Source organism: Sinocyclocheilus rhinocerous, unplaced genomic scaffold (genome assembly GCF_001515625.1).
Source record: "Sinocyclocheilus rhinocerous isolate Xijiao unplaced genomic scaffold, SAMN03320098_v1.1 scaffold1716, whole genome shotgun sequence".
In the NCBI taxonomy this organism is placed as follows: Eukaryota; Metazoa; Chordata; class Actinopteri; order Cypriniformes; family Cyprinidae; genus Sinocyclocheilus; species Sinocyclocheilus rhinocerous.
Window position 1 is genome coordinate 165,764 of NW_015657977.1, and position 16,282 is coordinate 182,045.

The window sequence follows — 16,282 nt, forward strand, 5'->3', positions numbered from 1 at the left end:
GCATACAGGAGAAACAATAATGTACAGTATGTGGAAAATAATGTGTTAAAGTCTGTCTTCAAACAGCCTGTTTGGACATTAATAACAGCATGATGCTTGACATTTTGACATTTTAATGAGTGGTCTCAGTTCACTGGGAATGTATTTCGAGCAAGTTGTCACAAGTCAGATCTTTTCTGAACTCTTCTGGAACTTGGTCCTATTCATCGGTTGTTGATTTTAATATGTGGGAATTGTACTCAAAATATAACCAGATCTGAATATAGCTTGCAGTCGATTGTGGGCGTATTTAAGCGGACTAAATGATTGAAGAAGTTTGATGTTTCACTGAAAAGTTGGAGTTATGACATTTTGATTGAATATTATAAGAAAAATATGCAGGGATGAAATGCTCACAACAATATTAATATATAATAATGCATTTAGAAAATAGGTGCATTTTCAATTCATGCTGACTTTAAACAGTTCATTAAATCCATTTAGACTCCCATTTGTTGAAATGACAATTTGAACATTTTGAAAAATCAAGACTGTGTTGAAAGGTCATACAGTGCTAAAAATTGCTCACAATGATATTAAACCAAAGTCCAATAATAATCTAAAAATAAGCATGAATCACACAACATAAATAATAATAAGCATAATAGCATCAATTAGATTTTTATTACAGTTTTAACTCTGAATTCACAGTTATATCGGCATTGATTGCATCAGTATATTTTAATCTGTCTGGTGTGTGTATTTATGTGATTGTTATGCCATTATCATGTGTTTGTCTTTCTCCTCTACAGTAAGAGTAGCAGAGCACAGTGCCTCCCCGAGTACATTAGTGGCTTTGCAGGAATACAGGCCGCTGTGGTGCGGAGAGACATTCTCTAGGGTGAGAGTACAGCTGCCGTCCTCCTCATAGTCCACCTTCACACACTCCTCCTGCAGCTCCAGCAGCTCACCGTCCTTCAGCCACACCACCTCAGGGTCAGGGTAACCTGAAACACCAAGAGAAGAAGCTGTGATTTCATGAGAGAGTGGCTCGAAAGGGAGCTATCATGATGTCTATGGAGAAGGTCAATGACATCCATCTGTGTGTCCTAACCTGTGATGAGACAGGAGAGTTGGGCGCTGGAGCCCTGCGGGACAGTCAGGTCAGATGGAGTCTTACTGAACTCAGGTTTACACTGAAGCTTCAGTTCCAGAGACTGCAGTGCCTGCTCCGTCTCTATAACAACAAAGCGCAAGAAAAAGTATTATTGAACTGTAAAAACGTCTGTCACTATATAAAAAAAAGGTGTTTGACACCTTCAGTCAGACATATCACAAGCCACAGTTGTCAGAGATGTCACGTCACAATCTATTTTGGTAACATTCTGCAGTACAGTATTTTACACTGGTTTCTGTAGCAGATCGATTTTTCTTTTATGTCTGATTTCTTTCTCACCATCTACAGGGCTCAAGCTTGCGGAAGCCTCTGGTTTAGACAACATAGCCATCCTCTTCAGAGCCAGCAAAGCTTTGCCTGTTTTCTAAAAACAGAGAAACAAACCAATCATAAAAGAAGAGAATGAGATTTGTTATGTGCACACAAAAACAATGCAGTGGAGTCTGATAAATGAATGTATGACTCTTATGAGTCAGTTGTTCAAATGAATTGACTGATTAGTGAAGAACATAGTGAATAATATAGTGAGAAAATGCAATTTGGTGCAGATATTGTTATTTATTAGGGATGTAACGATTAACTGCGAGCCGGTTGAAAATCGATTCAAATATGTGACGATTCAAATCGGTTGAGATGCTAAACAAATCGCGATTCATTTAGGTGTAGTTTATATGAATGCATGTCTGAGGGGAACTTACTGTCTTTATAAAAGTTTAGATCAGGCGTCACCAAACTCGGTCCTGGGGGGCCGGTGTCCTGCAGAGTTTAGCTCCAACTCGCCTCAAAACCTGCCTGGAAGTTTCAAGTATACCTAGTAAGACCTTGATTAGCTGGTTCAGGTGAGTTTGATTAGGGTTGGAGCTAAACTCTGCAGGACACCGGCCCTCCAGGTGAAATCAAAATCGTGAATCGTGAGTTGAGTGAATCGTTACATCCCTATTATTTATACAGCCAAAAAGTAAGATTAAATTCTTATAGCTTGTAAATCAATGCGATGCAGTATACCAGACTACTTATATAAAATGCATATAAATATAAGTTGTCACTCTACAGTATATCTCCCAATAATATGTCTTAGTAAGATGTTATTTAAATGCTTAGATTAATGATCAAAGCTCTATAGTGGTAATTGCATTCTATAATGAAATACAATACAATGATGATTGGGAGATTTACAAATAAACTTTCATCAAATCCTTTGATGCATACATTTGACAGATTTTTCTGAAAAAACAAAAAATATATATGTATGGATAATTAAATAAAAAGTTGCTTTGATCCAGTAAATGATCATCTTTAGATATGAATAAAAATATTAAAGTTATTCTTATGTTTACTTTATAAAAATCATTAAAGATTTCACAGCAAAAACACATGGACGACAACCTCAAGGTGGACACTTTTAGAAGTAAACTAAATGGCCTTTACTTGCTAATAAGTATGAACTATCAATAAGAGCGCAGAATGCATGTAGAAAATTGAGTATAAACATGATTTTTTCAGCAGAGTTTTGTTGATAATTTAGAGGCTTTTAAATGTATGTATTAAATCCGGCTTTACAGGCTTCAATAGGCTTCACAGGTTAATACAGAGATCTCTCTAATCAATCTCCTGTCTTTAAGAGCATGCACATATATATTTTTATTTGCATCACAAATACAATTATTTATTAATGATTAAAATTATTTAAAAATATGTATTAATTATTTATTTATTATTTGCATCTCACACACACACACACACACACACACATATATGGATTACCTTCCACTTCTGCCTAGTCAGGAATTTCTTCATCTTGTCTTTGGAAAGGTTTTTGGTGGTGCTGTTGCTGTTGTCTACACAAGTATATGCCAACCAGGAATGAGCCAAGGCTTCTTCACATGGCATCCTGCGCCTGTCAGAAAGATCAACGCAGAGTTATGAATCTGTGTGGACGCATTTGTGTGGTGTGTGTACGGAAAGTATATGAATAAGCATATGAATGCACCTGACATCTTTGCTGAGCAGAGAGCTAATGAAATCCTTTGCCAGGTCGGTGATATCTTCAAAGCTCTCTTCATCAAACTCCCACTGCGCTGCTGTCACAAGCGTCAAAGTCTCTGCCTCACTTTCACCCTGGAATGGAGATTCACCACTCAACCTACAAGTGAACAATCAGATTCAGGTAATGTAATGGCAGTTTTCAGCACAAGGGGGCAGCAAGAGCTCAAGTGACTGGCAGTGTTTGAGCTCACAGGATGTAGCAGATGACCCCGATACTCCACATGTCAGTGGCCAGACAGACCGGCTCAAAGTTGATGACCTCTGGAGCAACAAATTCTGGAGTGCCGTGCATCACCTTCAGAGGTGTGTTGGGATCTAAGGTGCACAACAAACATTCACTGTTATTTTAGTAATATTTCTATATTATTATAGTTTTTAACGTTTTGTATTCGCTTGAATATTTATATTTTCAGTTTTCATTTTAATTTAATTTTAATACGGAGTAATTTCGTTTGTTTTGTTATTTTAAATATTACTATTTAGGTTTAATTGATTTTTCTTTCTATTTTAGTTTTAGTTTTTATCTATTTCAATTAGTTGACATGGCATAATTTGTCATTTCTGTAAAGTTTTAGCTTTGAACTAGTATTTTTATTTTATTTATTTCAACTTTATTTAAATTAACAAAAAAATTAATAGTTTTAGTTAACGATAATAAACCTCCAAACATTTCACTCAGGGGTCCCTTACAAAAAGTTCTGTGTATCAGCATACCATGGTACTTTGCTATAATATACCATAGTACTGAAAAATACTATGAAAAATACCATGGTATTACCATCATTCAAATAAAGTCTAGATTAACATGTTATTAACAGTGTATCATGTGTTCCTTCAGTCATAATTGTGGACAAACTGTCACTTATACAAAAGACTTATATATTAATGATATTTAAGTGTGATAGTTTTATATTTTATTCAAAGTGAATATTTTGTATTCATAATAGTTTTATTTTATTTTCATTATACACAGTTTTATTATAAGATATGTTGTGTTGACAATATTGTCAGTACATTCATACCCAGCTTGCTAGCCAGTCCAAAGTCAATGATTTTGATCTGAATCCCAGTTCTGTCTACACAGACGATGTTCTCAGGTTTGAGGTCCAGGTGGATAACATTTTGCTGTTGCATGTACTGAATCCCCTCCAGAATCTGACGCATGTAGCCCACACTTGACACTTCGGTGTGCTTAAAACTATCATCTACAATGCGCTCAAACAGCTCTCCACCAGCAACACTGCACATACAGACATGGATTAAGCTGTGTTAGGTACCAAAATATTATAATGACAAAACTATTGACACTATTAAAGTGAATGCATTGAACCTGTTGGAATTTCTAATTTCTGGATATTTTTCTAAAAACATTGCACCCTTCAAAATGCCCACATGCAAGATACTCACTATTCCATCACCATGACCATCTCAGCCTTGTTATCATAAGCGGCAAGACACTGCACGAGTTTTTGATGGTGTAAGAAATTCATTAGCTCTATTTCTTTCCTTGCGGCCTCTCTCTCCTTTGCCCGACGACCTTTGTAGAACTTTCCAGCACAAACTCGGCCCGTCTCCTTATGGGTCATCCGAAACACCTGGCCAAACTTCCCTCTGGGAAAGATTCAGAATTGAACATGAAATCATGCTTACAAAATACAAACCCAAAGTATGTGATATTTAAGGAATCATTATTTCTCAATATCCTAACTTCCCATTTATCCAGTTCTTGAGAATTAAGTGAATTTGATATTCAGCCTTAAACCAGTATTTTCAGGACTCAGTTCAGGGAAACATTTCTTTTAACACCTCTTAAATATATAATTATAGGTTATGAGTCATTTCCTGTGAAATGTACAAAACCTTCCTCTAACCTAACCTGTCTTATTTTGCATTTTTCTGGGAATCAGAATCAAGTATAGGGGTTGTTTTCTCGTTTTGATGCAAGTAGGCCTGTTGGAACATGTATTCATGCAAGTTGTGTTATTCTTGACAGGTCCTTTGAGCAAGAGCTATGTGGCCTGCTAAATGTGTGTTTGATAAGCATACTCACACTCCGAGTTTTTCCAGGACATTATAGTGGTCAGTAAGTTTATCCACAGTGTTGATGGTCACAGTCACATACTCCACTGGTTTCTCATCACAGGGCTCTCCTTTGAAAGACAACATGCTTTCATTCACCGTGGGACCTCAACACAAAGCCGGACTCTCTTAGATTGCATACCCTTTGGTAATGACTTTAATATTCTTCCTGTTTACAATTTGGTTGCTGAACCTTATTCCCATAAATTGTGGGAAGAGATTAGCTTAAAATTACAAGCAAATAGAGGGCTGCGTTAAGAAAATATAACAAAGAGCAATTCATCTAGCATAAAAGATACATTACAGGAATAGTTCACCCAAAAATGAAAACTTGCTGAACATCTATTTACCCTCAGGCCATTCAAGATGTAGATGAGTTTGTTTCTTCATCAGAACAGATTTGGAGAAATACAGCATTACACTTGCTCACCAATGGATCCTCTGCAGTGAATGGGTGCCGTCAGAATGACAGTTGAAACAGGTGATAAAAACATCACAGTAATCCAAAAGTAATTGACATGACTCAATTCACCAGTGAACATGTTGTGAAGTGAAAAGCTGTGCGCTTATAAGAAACAAATCCATCATTAAGGCATTTTAACTTTAAACCATAATTCATAATAATGCTTCCATCAGTGAAAAAAGTCCATCCCCTGCTGTCCTCTCGCATCAAAATTCAGAACTATGTGCATATTTCTTTCCTGATTTGGACAACATTAATTTTTCATTGGAGAAAGCAATCTTATAAATAGAGGGCTCGTCTTTGAGCCAGAAGCAATTGTTTGACGTTAAATGATGAGCTTAAGAATTGATTTGTTTCTTACAAAGATGCAGCCTTTTGCTTCACAAGACATTACTGATGGACTGGAGATTACTTGTGGATTATTGTGAAGTTTTTATCAGCTGTTTGGACTCTCATTCTGATGGCACCCATTCACTGCAGAGGATCCACTGGTGAGCAAGTGAAGTAATGCTAAATTTCTCCAAATCTTTTCTGATGAAGAAACAAACTCATCTACATCTTGGATGGCCGGAGAGTGAATCAAATGTATTTATTTTTTTTTAGCAAATTTTCATTTTTGGGTGATTTCTTTAATTTTTTGACAATTTCTCCAAGTCATAAAAATGTCTATATAATTTCAGAAAAATTTCAAAACAACCCCACCTGGGTTGTCCATCCTGATTGGCTGGGACTCTTGGCTCGGTTCGCTAACCCCCACAGCGTTACAGGCCCTGACCCGGAAGCAGTATTCTCCTTGAGGCTGGAGTCCTGAGGTCACCCTGAGCGAGGTGCTCTTGCACTGGGAGGTGAGCTCTCTCCACTGGTCAGTCTCACCTGGGCTTTCACAAACCTCCACCACGTATCCAGTCACAGCACTGCCGCCATCGTAAGACGGCCCAGACCAGGACAAAACCAGAGAGTGAGAGGAGAGGATGTACACCACAGGACAGGAGGCAGGAGGCCGAGGCAGGTCTGGATAAAACACAAACATACAATAATCAAATGGTTATACATATTTCATTAAAAATTTATATGTAACAATTCCAAAAATGTCAAATGAGTGTGTGTATTGATTTATGGTTTTCAACACTTACGGTAAAAATATATATATTTTTTTTACAAATATCACAAATTTTTGAGTCATGAATATCAGGAATATTTATTATATAGGGTTACTTCACTTGACACAAAATGATTATTTTAAATTAAAAAGTAAAACAAATTTTTTTTTTATATTTTAAAGTTGCATTGGTGTGGATGCTAATATAGCTATTGTTTTAATTATCTTTAAAGTTATCATTCTTGGTGTGAATGGAACTTTGCTCCACATTTTAATGTTACGAAAATAGCTAAATTAATTAAATGTAGTAATTGAAAACATGCCAATCAATAAAATGTGTATTCATGTCATTGCCTATATAAATAGCATTTTTGAATAACTTAATAGAAGGGGTCATATGATGCAATTAAAATTTTTCCTTTCTCTTTGAAGTGTTACAAGCTCTTGGTGCATAAAGAAGATCTGTAAAGTTGGCCCAGGGTCGTCACATGTGGTTGCCGCAAACCCGCCAGCCGCGCCGTTCTCAAGCCCACCAGCCTCCGCTCACTCAAGCCCGCTGTGTGTTTCGTTGTGAAAGCGAAACTACTTTGTTTGGCCTTCCAAAAGAGGACACGACTAGATATCAGTGGTTAAGTTGTATTTACAACACTGTTCCAGAACAGTTCAACCCAAATATTCATTTGTGTGCAAATCGACGCGTTTCAGAAAGGCGGGGCATAGAGGAGAAACAATAATGTACAATATGTGGAAAATAATGTGTTTTTTTAACCTTAAACCGCATAAACACATTTCATTACACCAAATACACAAAATAATGTTCTTTTTAGCAACATCATATGACCCCTTTAATAGATCTGAGCATTAGAAATGAGCATCATGACCCAAATTACAGCTGAGGATTGTCTGACCTTACCAATGACATTTAGGGTCACTGTGTGTTGGGCTGAACTTTTGCGATCTCGTACAAATATCGTGTAACGTCCAGAGTCCTCAGGAAGGGCTTCGGAAATCACCAGAGAACTGCTTTCATTACAGGACTCAATACGAAACCTGGAGCTTTCCACCACCTTCAGAAAGACACATCATTATACACACAAACAGGAGGACCAACAGAATGCAACGTGTCTGGATTGTGTTGTGTTCTTATGTACCTCTTTTTTTTTAAAGACCCAGCAAGAAGCTACAGGAGAGCTGCCTTTGAACTCACACTTTAAATGGGCCGTCTCTCCAACATGCACCTCCAGACGATCTAATGGATCTACAAACTGCAGAGGAGGTGCTGTAAACACAAAAACACAGGTGCTGAGAATCACAAATGAGACCTCTTTAATGTCTCAGTTGTTTAGTCTAGACAACAAAAAGATTAAATGGAGAGAAAACTGAGACTTTTGCTTCACAGATTTCACAGCTACACAGAAGTTATGAATTTCTCAGAATTTTTCAAAGAAGGCTGTATGTTTACAATTGTCTCATTTGTGTATATTTTTATTAATTATATTATATTATATTATATCATTCAAAATGATAAATAGAAATTCAATAAAATAGGACATTATAAACAATTTTCTTCAAAACTTCAATTAACTACAATTATTTGTAATATAAATATAATTGTATAAATGCAAACACACACACATATTATATATATACAGTGCCGTGAAAAGGTTTTTGCCCCCTTCCTGTTTTTTTTTTTTTCAAATACAATGTTTATTTATTTATAAATAATTGTAGTGTTCATTCAAACTATTCTGACTTTTACACAAAATATTATTCTAAGAGAAAACCAATGTCATTTTCCCTCTCTCATACAGTACAGATATTAAGAATTAGCTCTGGGACCATATTTACATTTATGCATTTGGCAGATGCTTTTATCCAAAGCAATTTACATTGCATTCAAGATATCAATTTTTATCAGTTCTTGCCTTCCCTGGGAATTGATCCCATGACCTTGGCATTCTCAACATGCTCTGTTTGAGCTGCAGAAAGGCTGTAGCATATACTTTGTGTGTAATAACTATGAATGCAAACAGAAACTGCAATTATTCAAATCAACATACTAAGCTGAACTTGACTGGCTTGATAAAAGTTTGATCTGCTCATAACCGCATGGTTTTTAAACAGACCTATTATTAATACAGACTGACCACAGATAGCAGTGTGTTTTACATGAAAGATGAAAAGACTGAAAGAAAACACCCATCATTCAATGCTTTACAAACAGAAGTACCAAAGAAAATTATGATAACATCTTAAAGTGACGTTGAGTGTTTTGATGCTTATAATTTGAGAAATAACTATTTTTATACCACAGTATGGTCAGTATGTGGGCAGATTAAACTGTTTAACTATCTTTAAGCTATAAATACACAAACAAAGGATTTTAACAAAAACAGAATTTGATGTTAAATGTTTAAGAAGTTTGGGAGGTTTTTCGAAGAATATTGCTTTGGACAACAAGGATTACAGTGTTTAAAAGGAACAAAAGCATGCTTCCTGTTTTACTGCATACAACACTAACAGACTCTGAAGGAACCAGACAATCTGGAAGCTAAGATCAGCGGAGTAAAACACAGACTGCTCGGGGCAAATTACTCCTTTTTGAAGCAGGTCACAGTGGTTATACTTTAACTCGCAATTCCAGACAAAATGCATTAAAAACGTGGTGTTTTTAGAATATTAAGAAAAGCAGGTGTGGGTGTGGAAGGCTGTAGATCACATGGCCTTCAAGAAATGAGGAAGGAAAGAGATCTTCACTAGAATCCAGAAAAATGTTACAAAAATCTGTGATTCAGCTGTTAAGTTACAGTATGAAGGAAAAGGATAAGAACAAGTAAATCTTTGAGTCAATGTGCTAAAAAAGAGCAAAAGTAGAACTGTTAGTGGAAGAGAGACATGATGATGGTCTTACCTGGACCTGAGCTGCTCCTCCTTTTGACAAGCACCTCTGTAACAAGACACACAAATATGTAAAGAATCAGCTGTCGGTGTGGGTGCTTTTGTGTTAAAGAGCATGCAAGAGATAACATAAGCTTTGCCTATTATATAAGGGAGGAGTCAAGTGATCAGGTGTGCGCGTCTAAGAAAAATATTCAACAGATTAAAGAGGAAATGCTCAACATAAAACCATTAATATGCCAACCGGTCAGGAAATACTCTTTTTATATTTGTTTATTTATTATTTTTATATTTTTGTACAGCGCTTATTATACAGAGCTTATTAAATAATACATAAACTAATACATAAACTATGTATAATAATTACATGGAAGGATTTGATTTTTAATAAAATAGTATCAGTATGTGACACCACCCTAATGACAATGATATGGGAGCTTTGGAGGAACAAAAATGTTCCAGTCATTAAATGACATTTCCTATACTTAAATGCATGAGATTACTTTTGTGGGTAGAGCCATTGTCTGTGACATACCTCTCTTGAGTGCTGGGGAGCTTGTTATAGGACTTCCTGTCTGAGGTGTCTGTGGTGACTGTGGGCCTTTAAAAACACTGATGTCATCTGGGACGTTCTGACAGGAGTTTAAGACCCCGCTTAGCATGTCAGGAGTGTGAGGATGAGAGTGAGATGTGTGGGCAATATCATTACGGATCCCAACAATTGTTTCATAGTCTGCAATTGAGGGACAGAGGGAGAATATGGTGTGGTTGCATGTTATTATGAGGAGCAAAAAGGAAGTAAATAATTAAATGAGAGAGAGAGAGAGAGAGAGAGAGAGAGAGACTTTGACTTTGCAAGCCACTTTAATTACCAAAAGTATAAACCCATCAAACACACATCATTAACACATTAAGGAAAAATAAAAAATAAAATAAAAAATTACATTCAAACATAAATCTTAAAGAGATCCATCATCATCAATTCCACAGATACATTGATTTACTCCCCATACATTATTAAAAGTTTCTAAATCTTCCAACAAGTGATAAAATGCATATTCTATTTTCAATCTTGATTTTATTAAACCCTTTAAAATTAACACAGCATCAGTTGACCCCACACCACTGAGTTTACTTTTACGTGACAGCCATATTGCCATTTTGGCTTGTCCAAACAAAAAATTAATTAAAACATGAACTTGTTTTCTATTCCAGCAATATTTGGGTCCATAAATAAAAAACATCATAGAAAAAGCCTCCCCCAAAGTTTGACACCATTCCTCTATTTGAGCAAACAATTGCAGTAGTCCACAAAAAGGACACCCTTCCCCTACCTGTGGATTAATGTGTGCTCTGTCTGTTTGTAGCTATTATACCATGCACAATCCTCCACTGGGTTGGGTCTCCAGACCTTTTTTCAATTGGAGGTTTGTACAAGGGTCCTCCAGCTACCTTTAGGGGAAGCATCTAATCCAAAAAAATCCTGCCATTTAGACTCCTTAAGTCCTTCAATATACAGCGTTTGTTTCCCAGCATTACTAAAAAGTCCAAGTTGAGGAGTTCTGAAAGTAAGCAAACTCCCCTCTAGTTCCTGAAATTCATCAACAGCAAGTGTAATTTCAAGTCATGGGAAAGAAAGTTCCTTATTATCATCCATTTGATTCAAAACAGATATATATACTCCTTTGGTAGCAAATCAACAAGACTTTTCAATAACTTTTGTGCACTTTTGTTCAATAACAGTCTCTCAGCCGACATCCACCCTTCTGTTGTGACTAGATCTCCAATTTTGAGAATTCCTGCATTCCTCAAAGCATTCCTCACACATTGAGATTGTAATATTTCCATGTCCATCACAGGGTTAAACAACAACGGTTCTTATTTGACCCAAAGTCCTTCAGCTCCATTTGGTTCTCTTGAAATATGAAAAATTCTCCATGCTTTCATCATAGAGTAATAAAAAGGTGTCAAACCAGACAAATCAAGGTTTCGGGTATCCATGAGAAAAAGATGTTGGTCTAGCCCCATCTTACCCGCTTTTTTCAAGAGAGCACAGGCTACTTCAGACCAGCTCATGTTATCTCCATAGAGGAGTCTTTTAGCAGTCTGGAGTCTAAAAGCCATTAGCTTGCTTTTAATGTCCACAAATCCTTGTCCTCCTTCTTGTCTGGGTAGAAACAATACTGGAGCTTTAAGCCAGTGTTGACAGGACCAAAAAAAATCAATTAAATACTTTTGAATGACTTTCATCAATTCTTCAGGAGGTTCTAAAATAGTCATTTTATGCCATAAAGAAGCAGCAACAAGGTTGTTGCAAACAAGTACCCTTCCCCTGTAGGACAACTGGGGTAGCAGTCATTATCAGCGAGACAACCGAGCACACACTTTCTCCACAAGCCCCTCCCAATTCTGTCTTCTATACTCTTCCTTTCCTAAATTGGTCCTAAAAAAGATCTTCCCCACTGCAGTTTACCTAGAAGCAAAGGTCTCTTATGTTCTACACCACACCACAGGGCATCACTTTTTTCCCAGTTTACTTTGCCAGATGAAGCTTTCTTATAACACTCCAAGACTCTTTTCAATATCTGAACATCTTTATCATGTCTTATAATGACTGTAATATCATCAGCATATGCTGAAACTTTTACATTTATATTTGAATTTGGAGCAATTTGCAAGCCCATTAACTCTGTCCTTAATTTACAAAGAAGAGGTTCAATAGCTAAATTACAGAGCTGCCCTGAAATTGGACAACCCTGTCTTATACCCCTCTGCACTTTAACAGGGACACTAAGACCACCTGCCATTTTTATCATACACGTTGCATCTTTATAAAGTAACTTTACCATTGAAATAAAATTATCACCAAACCCAAAAGCCTTCATGACACTGAAAAGATATTTGTGATCAATTCTATCAAAAGCTTTCTCTTGATCTAATGACAAAAATTCCCATGTTAATATTGTCATACATGGCTAGATCAATAACATCACGCATCAAATACAGATTGTCAGTAATATATCTGTCTTTTATACAGTATGATTGATCCTTATATACAATACTATTCAACACTTTATTCAATCTGGTAGCAAGACATTTTGATAAGATTTTATATTCGGAACACAACAATGCAACTGGTCTCCAATTCTTCAATAATGTAAGATCTCCTTTCTTTGGCAGCAAAGTTAATATTGCTCGTTGACAACTCTTGGGTAGAAAACCCTCACTCAGACATTATTGCAATACCTCAAACACATCAATCCCAATTATATTCCAAAACTGTTTATAAAATTCACCAGGAAGTCCATCAATTCCAGGAGTACGACCTGAAGAAAGTCCCATCAGTGCAGCACTTACTTCCTCAAACGAAAGTCCAGAGTCTAGGTTTTCTTTATGCTCAGAAGTTAAGCAGGGTAGATTCTGTAATAATTCATTTTGACTCTGATCATCTGTTTCCTCAGCCGCAAAGAGCTGAGAATAAAAATCCACTGCTATTCTGCGCATCTCCACAGGATCAGTCATAACAAGTCCATCAGAGTTTTTCAAACTTAACATTTGTTTTTCCTGTACCGTTTTACATTCCAAGTTAAAAAAAATAAGAGGTTGGACCATCTATATCTCTCAATTATAAAAAATCTATTTTTCACAAGAGCACTTTTAACCTTTTCATTTAAAATAGAACTCAATCGGCGTTTCTTTTCAGTCCACTCCTGTAAATTACCGGAATAATTTTCCATCATATCATTTTCAGTAACAAGAATTTCTTTCTCAAGCCCTTCAAGAGTCCATTTCAAACATGTAGCTGAATACGATGTATATTGTTGACATATCTTATATATATGAGCTTTACCAACCACCATAAAATAACATTATTATATCTGCTCTTTTCATTTTTCCAAGAAATATTTAAAATTTTTGAAAAACATTTTTTCTTGTAATAACTTAACATTAAAGTGCCAGTGAACACTTATATCTTCTCAATGTTAATAAAACATCAACAGTCACTAATTTATGATCAGCACTTGGTGTGGGGACAATAGCTGTGTGCACAACTCTATTTCTCATATTCTTCGATAAATACAATCTATCTAAACGAGCTGCTGAGATTCTCTCAGCATTTATCTTCACCCAAGTGTATTGTCTTAAGGGATTATTTTCTCTCCACATATCTGATAAATTATATCTTTTAACAATACTAGATAAGACACGCGAAGACTGAATGCATGGTTCCTCTCCGTTCCTGTCTACATTAAAATCAAGAGTGCAATTCCAGTCTCCAACAATGATTAAATCCTCATCCTTCTGTTGTCTTAAAAAATCCTGCAATTTGCTAAAGATTTTTATTCTATCAGATCCCCCATTAGGTGCATACAAATTAATAAAAACAAAACAAAGATCATTAATTTCTACTCTTACTGCTAATAATCTCCCTGGCTCAATTTCCTCCTTAAACAGACATTTAGCCTTAACTGATGGTGAAAAAAGAATACCAACCCCTGCACTCAGATTAGATCCGTGACTTAAAAACTGATCATTTCTCCACCACAATTTCCAATCAGTCTCATTATTAAAATCACTATGGATCTCTTGCAAAAAAAAAATCACATCTAAATGTTTCAATTTAATAAATTTGAAGATTGTTTCAGCTTTCTTCTTTTCCCTCATCCCATTTACATTAAGAGATCCCACCCGGAAAATCTCCATAGGGAAAAGAAAGATTAGAAAGAAATAGGTCAGAAAAAAGTGCACTTATTACCCATAGTGATTAGTTATTTTTCCCCCTTTTCGTATAACAGTGATGTGTTTCTTTAATCTATAACACTTCTGCCGTGAAAGCTCTTTGTCACTACTTACTTTCCTTGCCCACATCACAGAAGCCACAAACTTGTCTAAGTCTGGAAAAAAATCACTCACCTCAACACTTTTCCCCTTTGTTTCATCAAGAAAAGCATTGATTTGTTCTACACTATACAGATCTCCTTTATTAACCTTTGCCATCTCACATTCTGCGGACCACGGTTCTTCATCTCTCATACTGTCATCAGTACATTGTGACATTCCATCAAACTCATCTCCTGAGCCTTCCTCAACAGCCTGTATTTTTGTTTGAGCCCCTTCCTCAATATCATTCTCATTTTTAATTTTGCCAGTAATATAATTCGGATGCATGTCAAAAGCAGAACTACACCCAGCTTCCTCATCAATGTTTACCTTGCCAACGCTTTCACTCACCTCATCTGACGCATCTACTTCTTTTGATGACGTTTCAGCCTGCTCCTCTGCTCCTTTTCCATGCTGTATTACTGTAACCTCCATTCTCTTGTTACTAGAATTAGATCCATTTTGAGTTATATCAGCGGCTAACTGTTGTTGATCGTTACTCACATCTTTATGTGGACAGGAGAACCGTTTGTGTCCTAGCTCCCCACATTCAAAACACTTAAGGTTATCCGTGCTCGCATATACCATATAAGAATTCTCTCCGTGATTGACATGGAAAGAAATCTCTAAAGTGCGTTCGGATGAAGTCAAAAACAAACACTTGTCGTCGAAACGAAAGTACATGTTTAAGAGCAGTGTTTTTGCATCCTAGTGGGATCATCCTAATTGGACTTGCAATTTTTCCATATCGCACCAATTCTTTAACTATGGCATCATTTGAGATAAAAGGCGGAACATTGTTGTTATTTTTGTTGCAGGTGCAGCTAACGGAGTCACGGGCACAAACGTTTCTCTCACCCATAAACCACTCTCAGTTAACTGATTAATTAACTGCTCCGTTTTCAGAAACACAACAATCGCCTTATTCATTCGTGAAGCTGATATAATATTGTCGAATCCAATTTGTTCTCAGACTATGACAAGTACCTCTTCCACGCTTACGCCGGGTTCTGGCACACACCTGCACCCATTACGCCGAGTCAGGTGTGGCATATCTTGGACAGAGTCAGCCATGTCGGCCAACAACAAAAAAAGAGCCAATTTACACAACGCCACTCTAGTCTGAAATAATATCGCCAAAGAAAGGGGGAAAATAAAAATAAAAGAAAGATAAACAGCACCAAGTTTTTACACCAGCTTTCACCAACACGCTCCACTCTCACGCATACACACTCCCAGCCATTCACCTCTCAGAGAGAGGGAGAGAGGGAGAGAGAAAGCTTCTGACGAAGTATCGTCTGAGTGAGCACAGTCTGAGTGTGGAGACGGGCCGACACAAACAGAGCTGGAGAGAGAGAGAGCTCCGACTGTGTTCTCACTGCACAGAGGGACTCGTAGAGGACGAGCTGCACTTCCTCACACACTGCAGCAAATATAAACACATCAGAGACACTTATTTTACACAAATAGCTCAAATTGTGCCTGAATTCCAGCAGGCGAGCCACATAGACAAACTCTGTTATATTTTGGGAGAGAATGAAAAGTGTATCCACCTGGCAGCGCAGTATGTATCCTCCTGCCATATTATGAGGGACAAAGGCTAAACCCCCTTTTCTTTACCAATGCTCTCTGTAAATAATTACCTTGTATTTGCTATTGT

At 36.7% G+C, this 16,282-nt stretch overlaps 1 protein-coding gene across 1 annotated transcript in view; it reads right to left on the reverse strand.

Annotated features, from left to right (window-relative positions):
• Nucleotides 1-568: 568 nt before the first annotated feature.
• LOC107721964 (myosin light chain kinase, smooth muscle-like) overlaps nucleotides 569-16,282 on the reverse strand; it is a 21,614-nt gene continuing 5,900 nt past the window's right edge. Inside the window, exons 4-17 of the mRNA XM_016530193.1 lie at nucleotides 10,277-10,474; nucleotides 9,755-9,790; nucleotides 7,995-8,122; nucleotides 7,757-7,910; nucleotides 6,447-6,755; nucleotides 5,253-5,352; nucleotides 4,610-4,813; nucleotides 4,225-4,442; nucleotides 3,394-3,517; nucleotides 3,147-3,299; nucleotides 2,921-3,053; nucleotides 1,436-1,520; nucleotides 1,094-1,216; nucleotides 569-986 (exon numbers count right to left, since the gene is read on the reverse strand). Coding sequence (XP_016385679.1) covers nucleotides 754-986; nucleotides 1,094-1,216; nucleotides 1,436-1,520; nucleotides 2,921-3,053; nucleotides 3,147-3,299; nucleotides 3,394-3,517; nucleotides 4,225-4,442; nucleotides 4,610-4,813; nucleotides 5,253-5,352; nucleotides 6,447-6,755; nucleotides 7,757-7,910; nucleotides 7,995-8,122; nucleotides 9,755-9,790; nucleotides 10,277-10,474 — 2,198 coding nt within the window. The 3' untranslated portion in view covers nucleotides 569-753. The remainder of the gene's footprint in view (nucleotides 987-1,093; nucleotides 1,217-1,435; nucleotides 1,521-2,920; nucleotides 3,054-3,146; nucleotides 3,300-3,393; nucleotides 3,518-4,224; nucleotides 4,443-4,609; nucleotides 4,814-5,252; nucleotides 5,353-6,446; nucleotides 6,756-7,756; nucleotides 7,911-7,994; nucleotides 8,123-9,754; nucleotides 9,791-10,276; nucleotides 10,475-16,282) is intronic.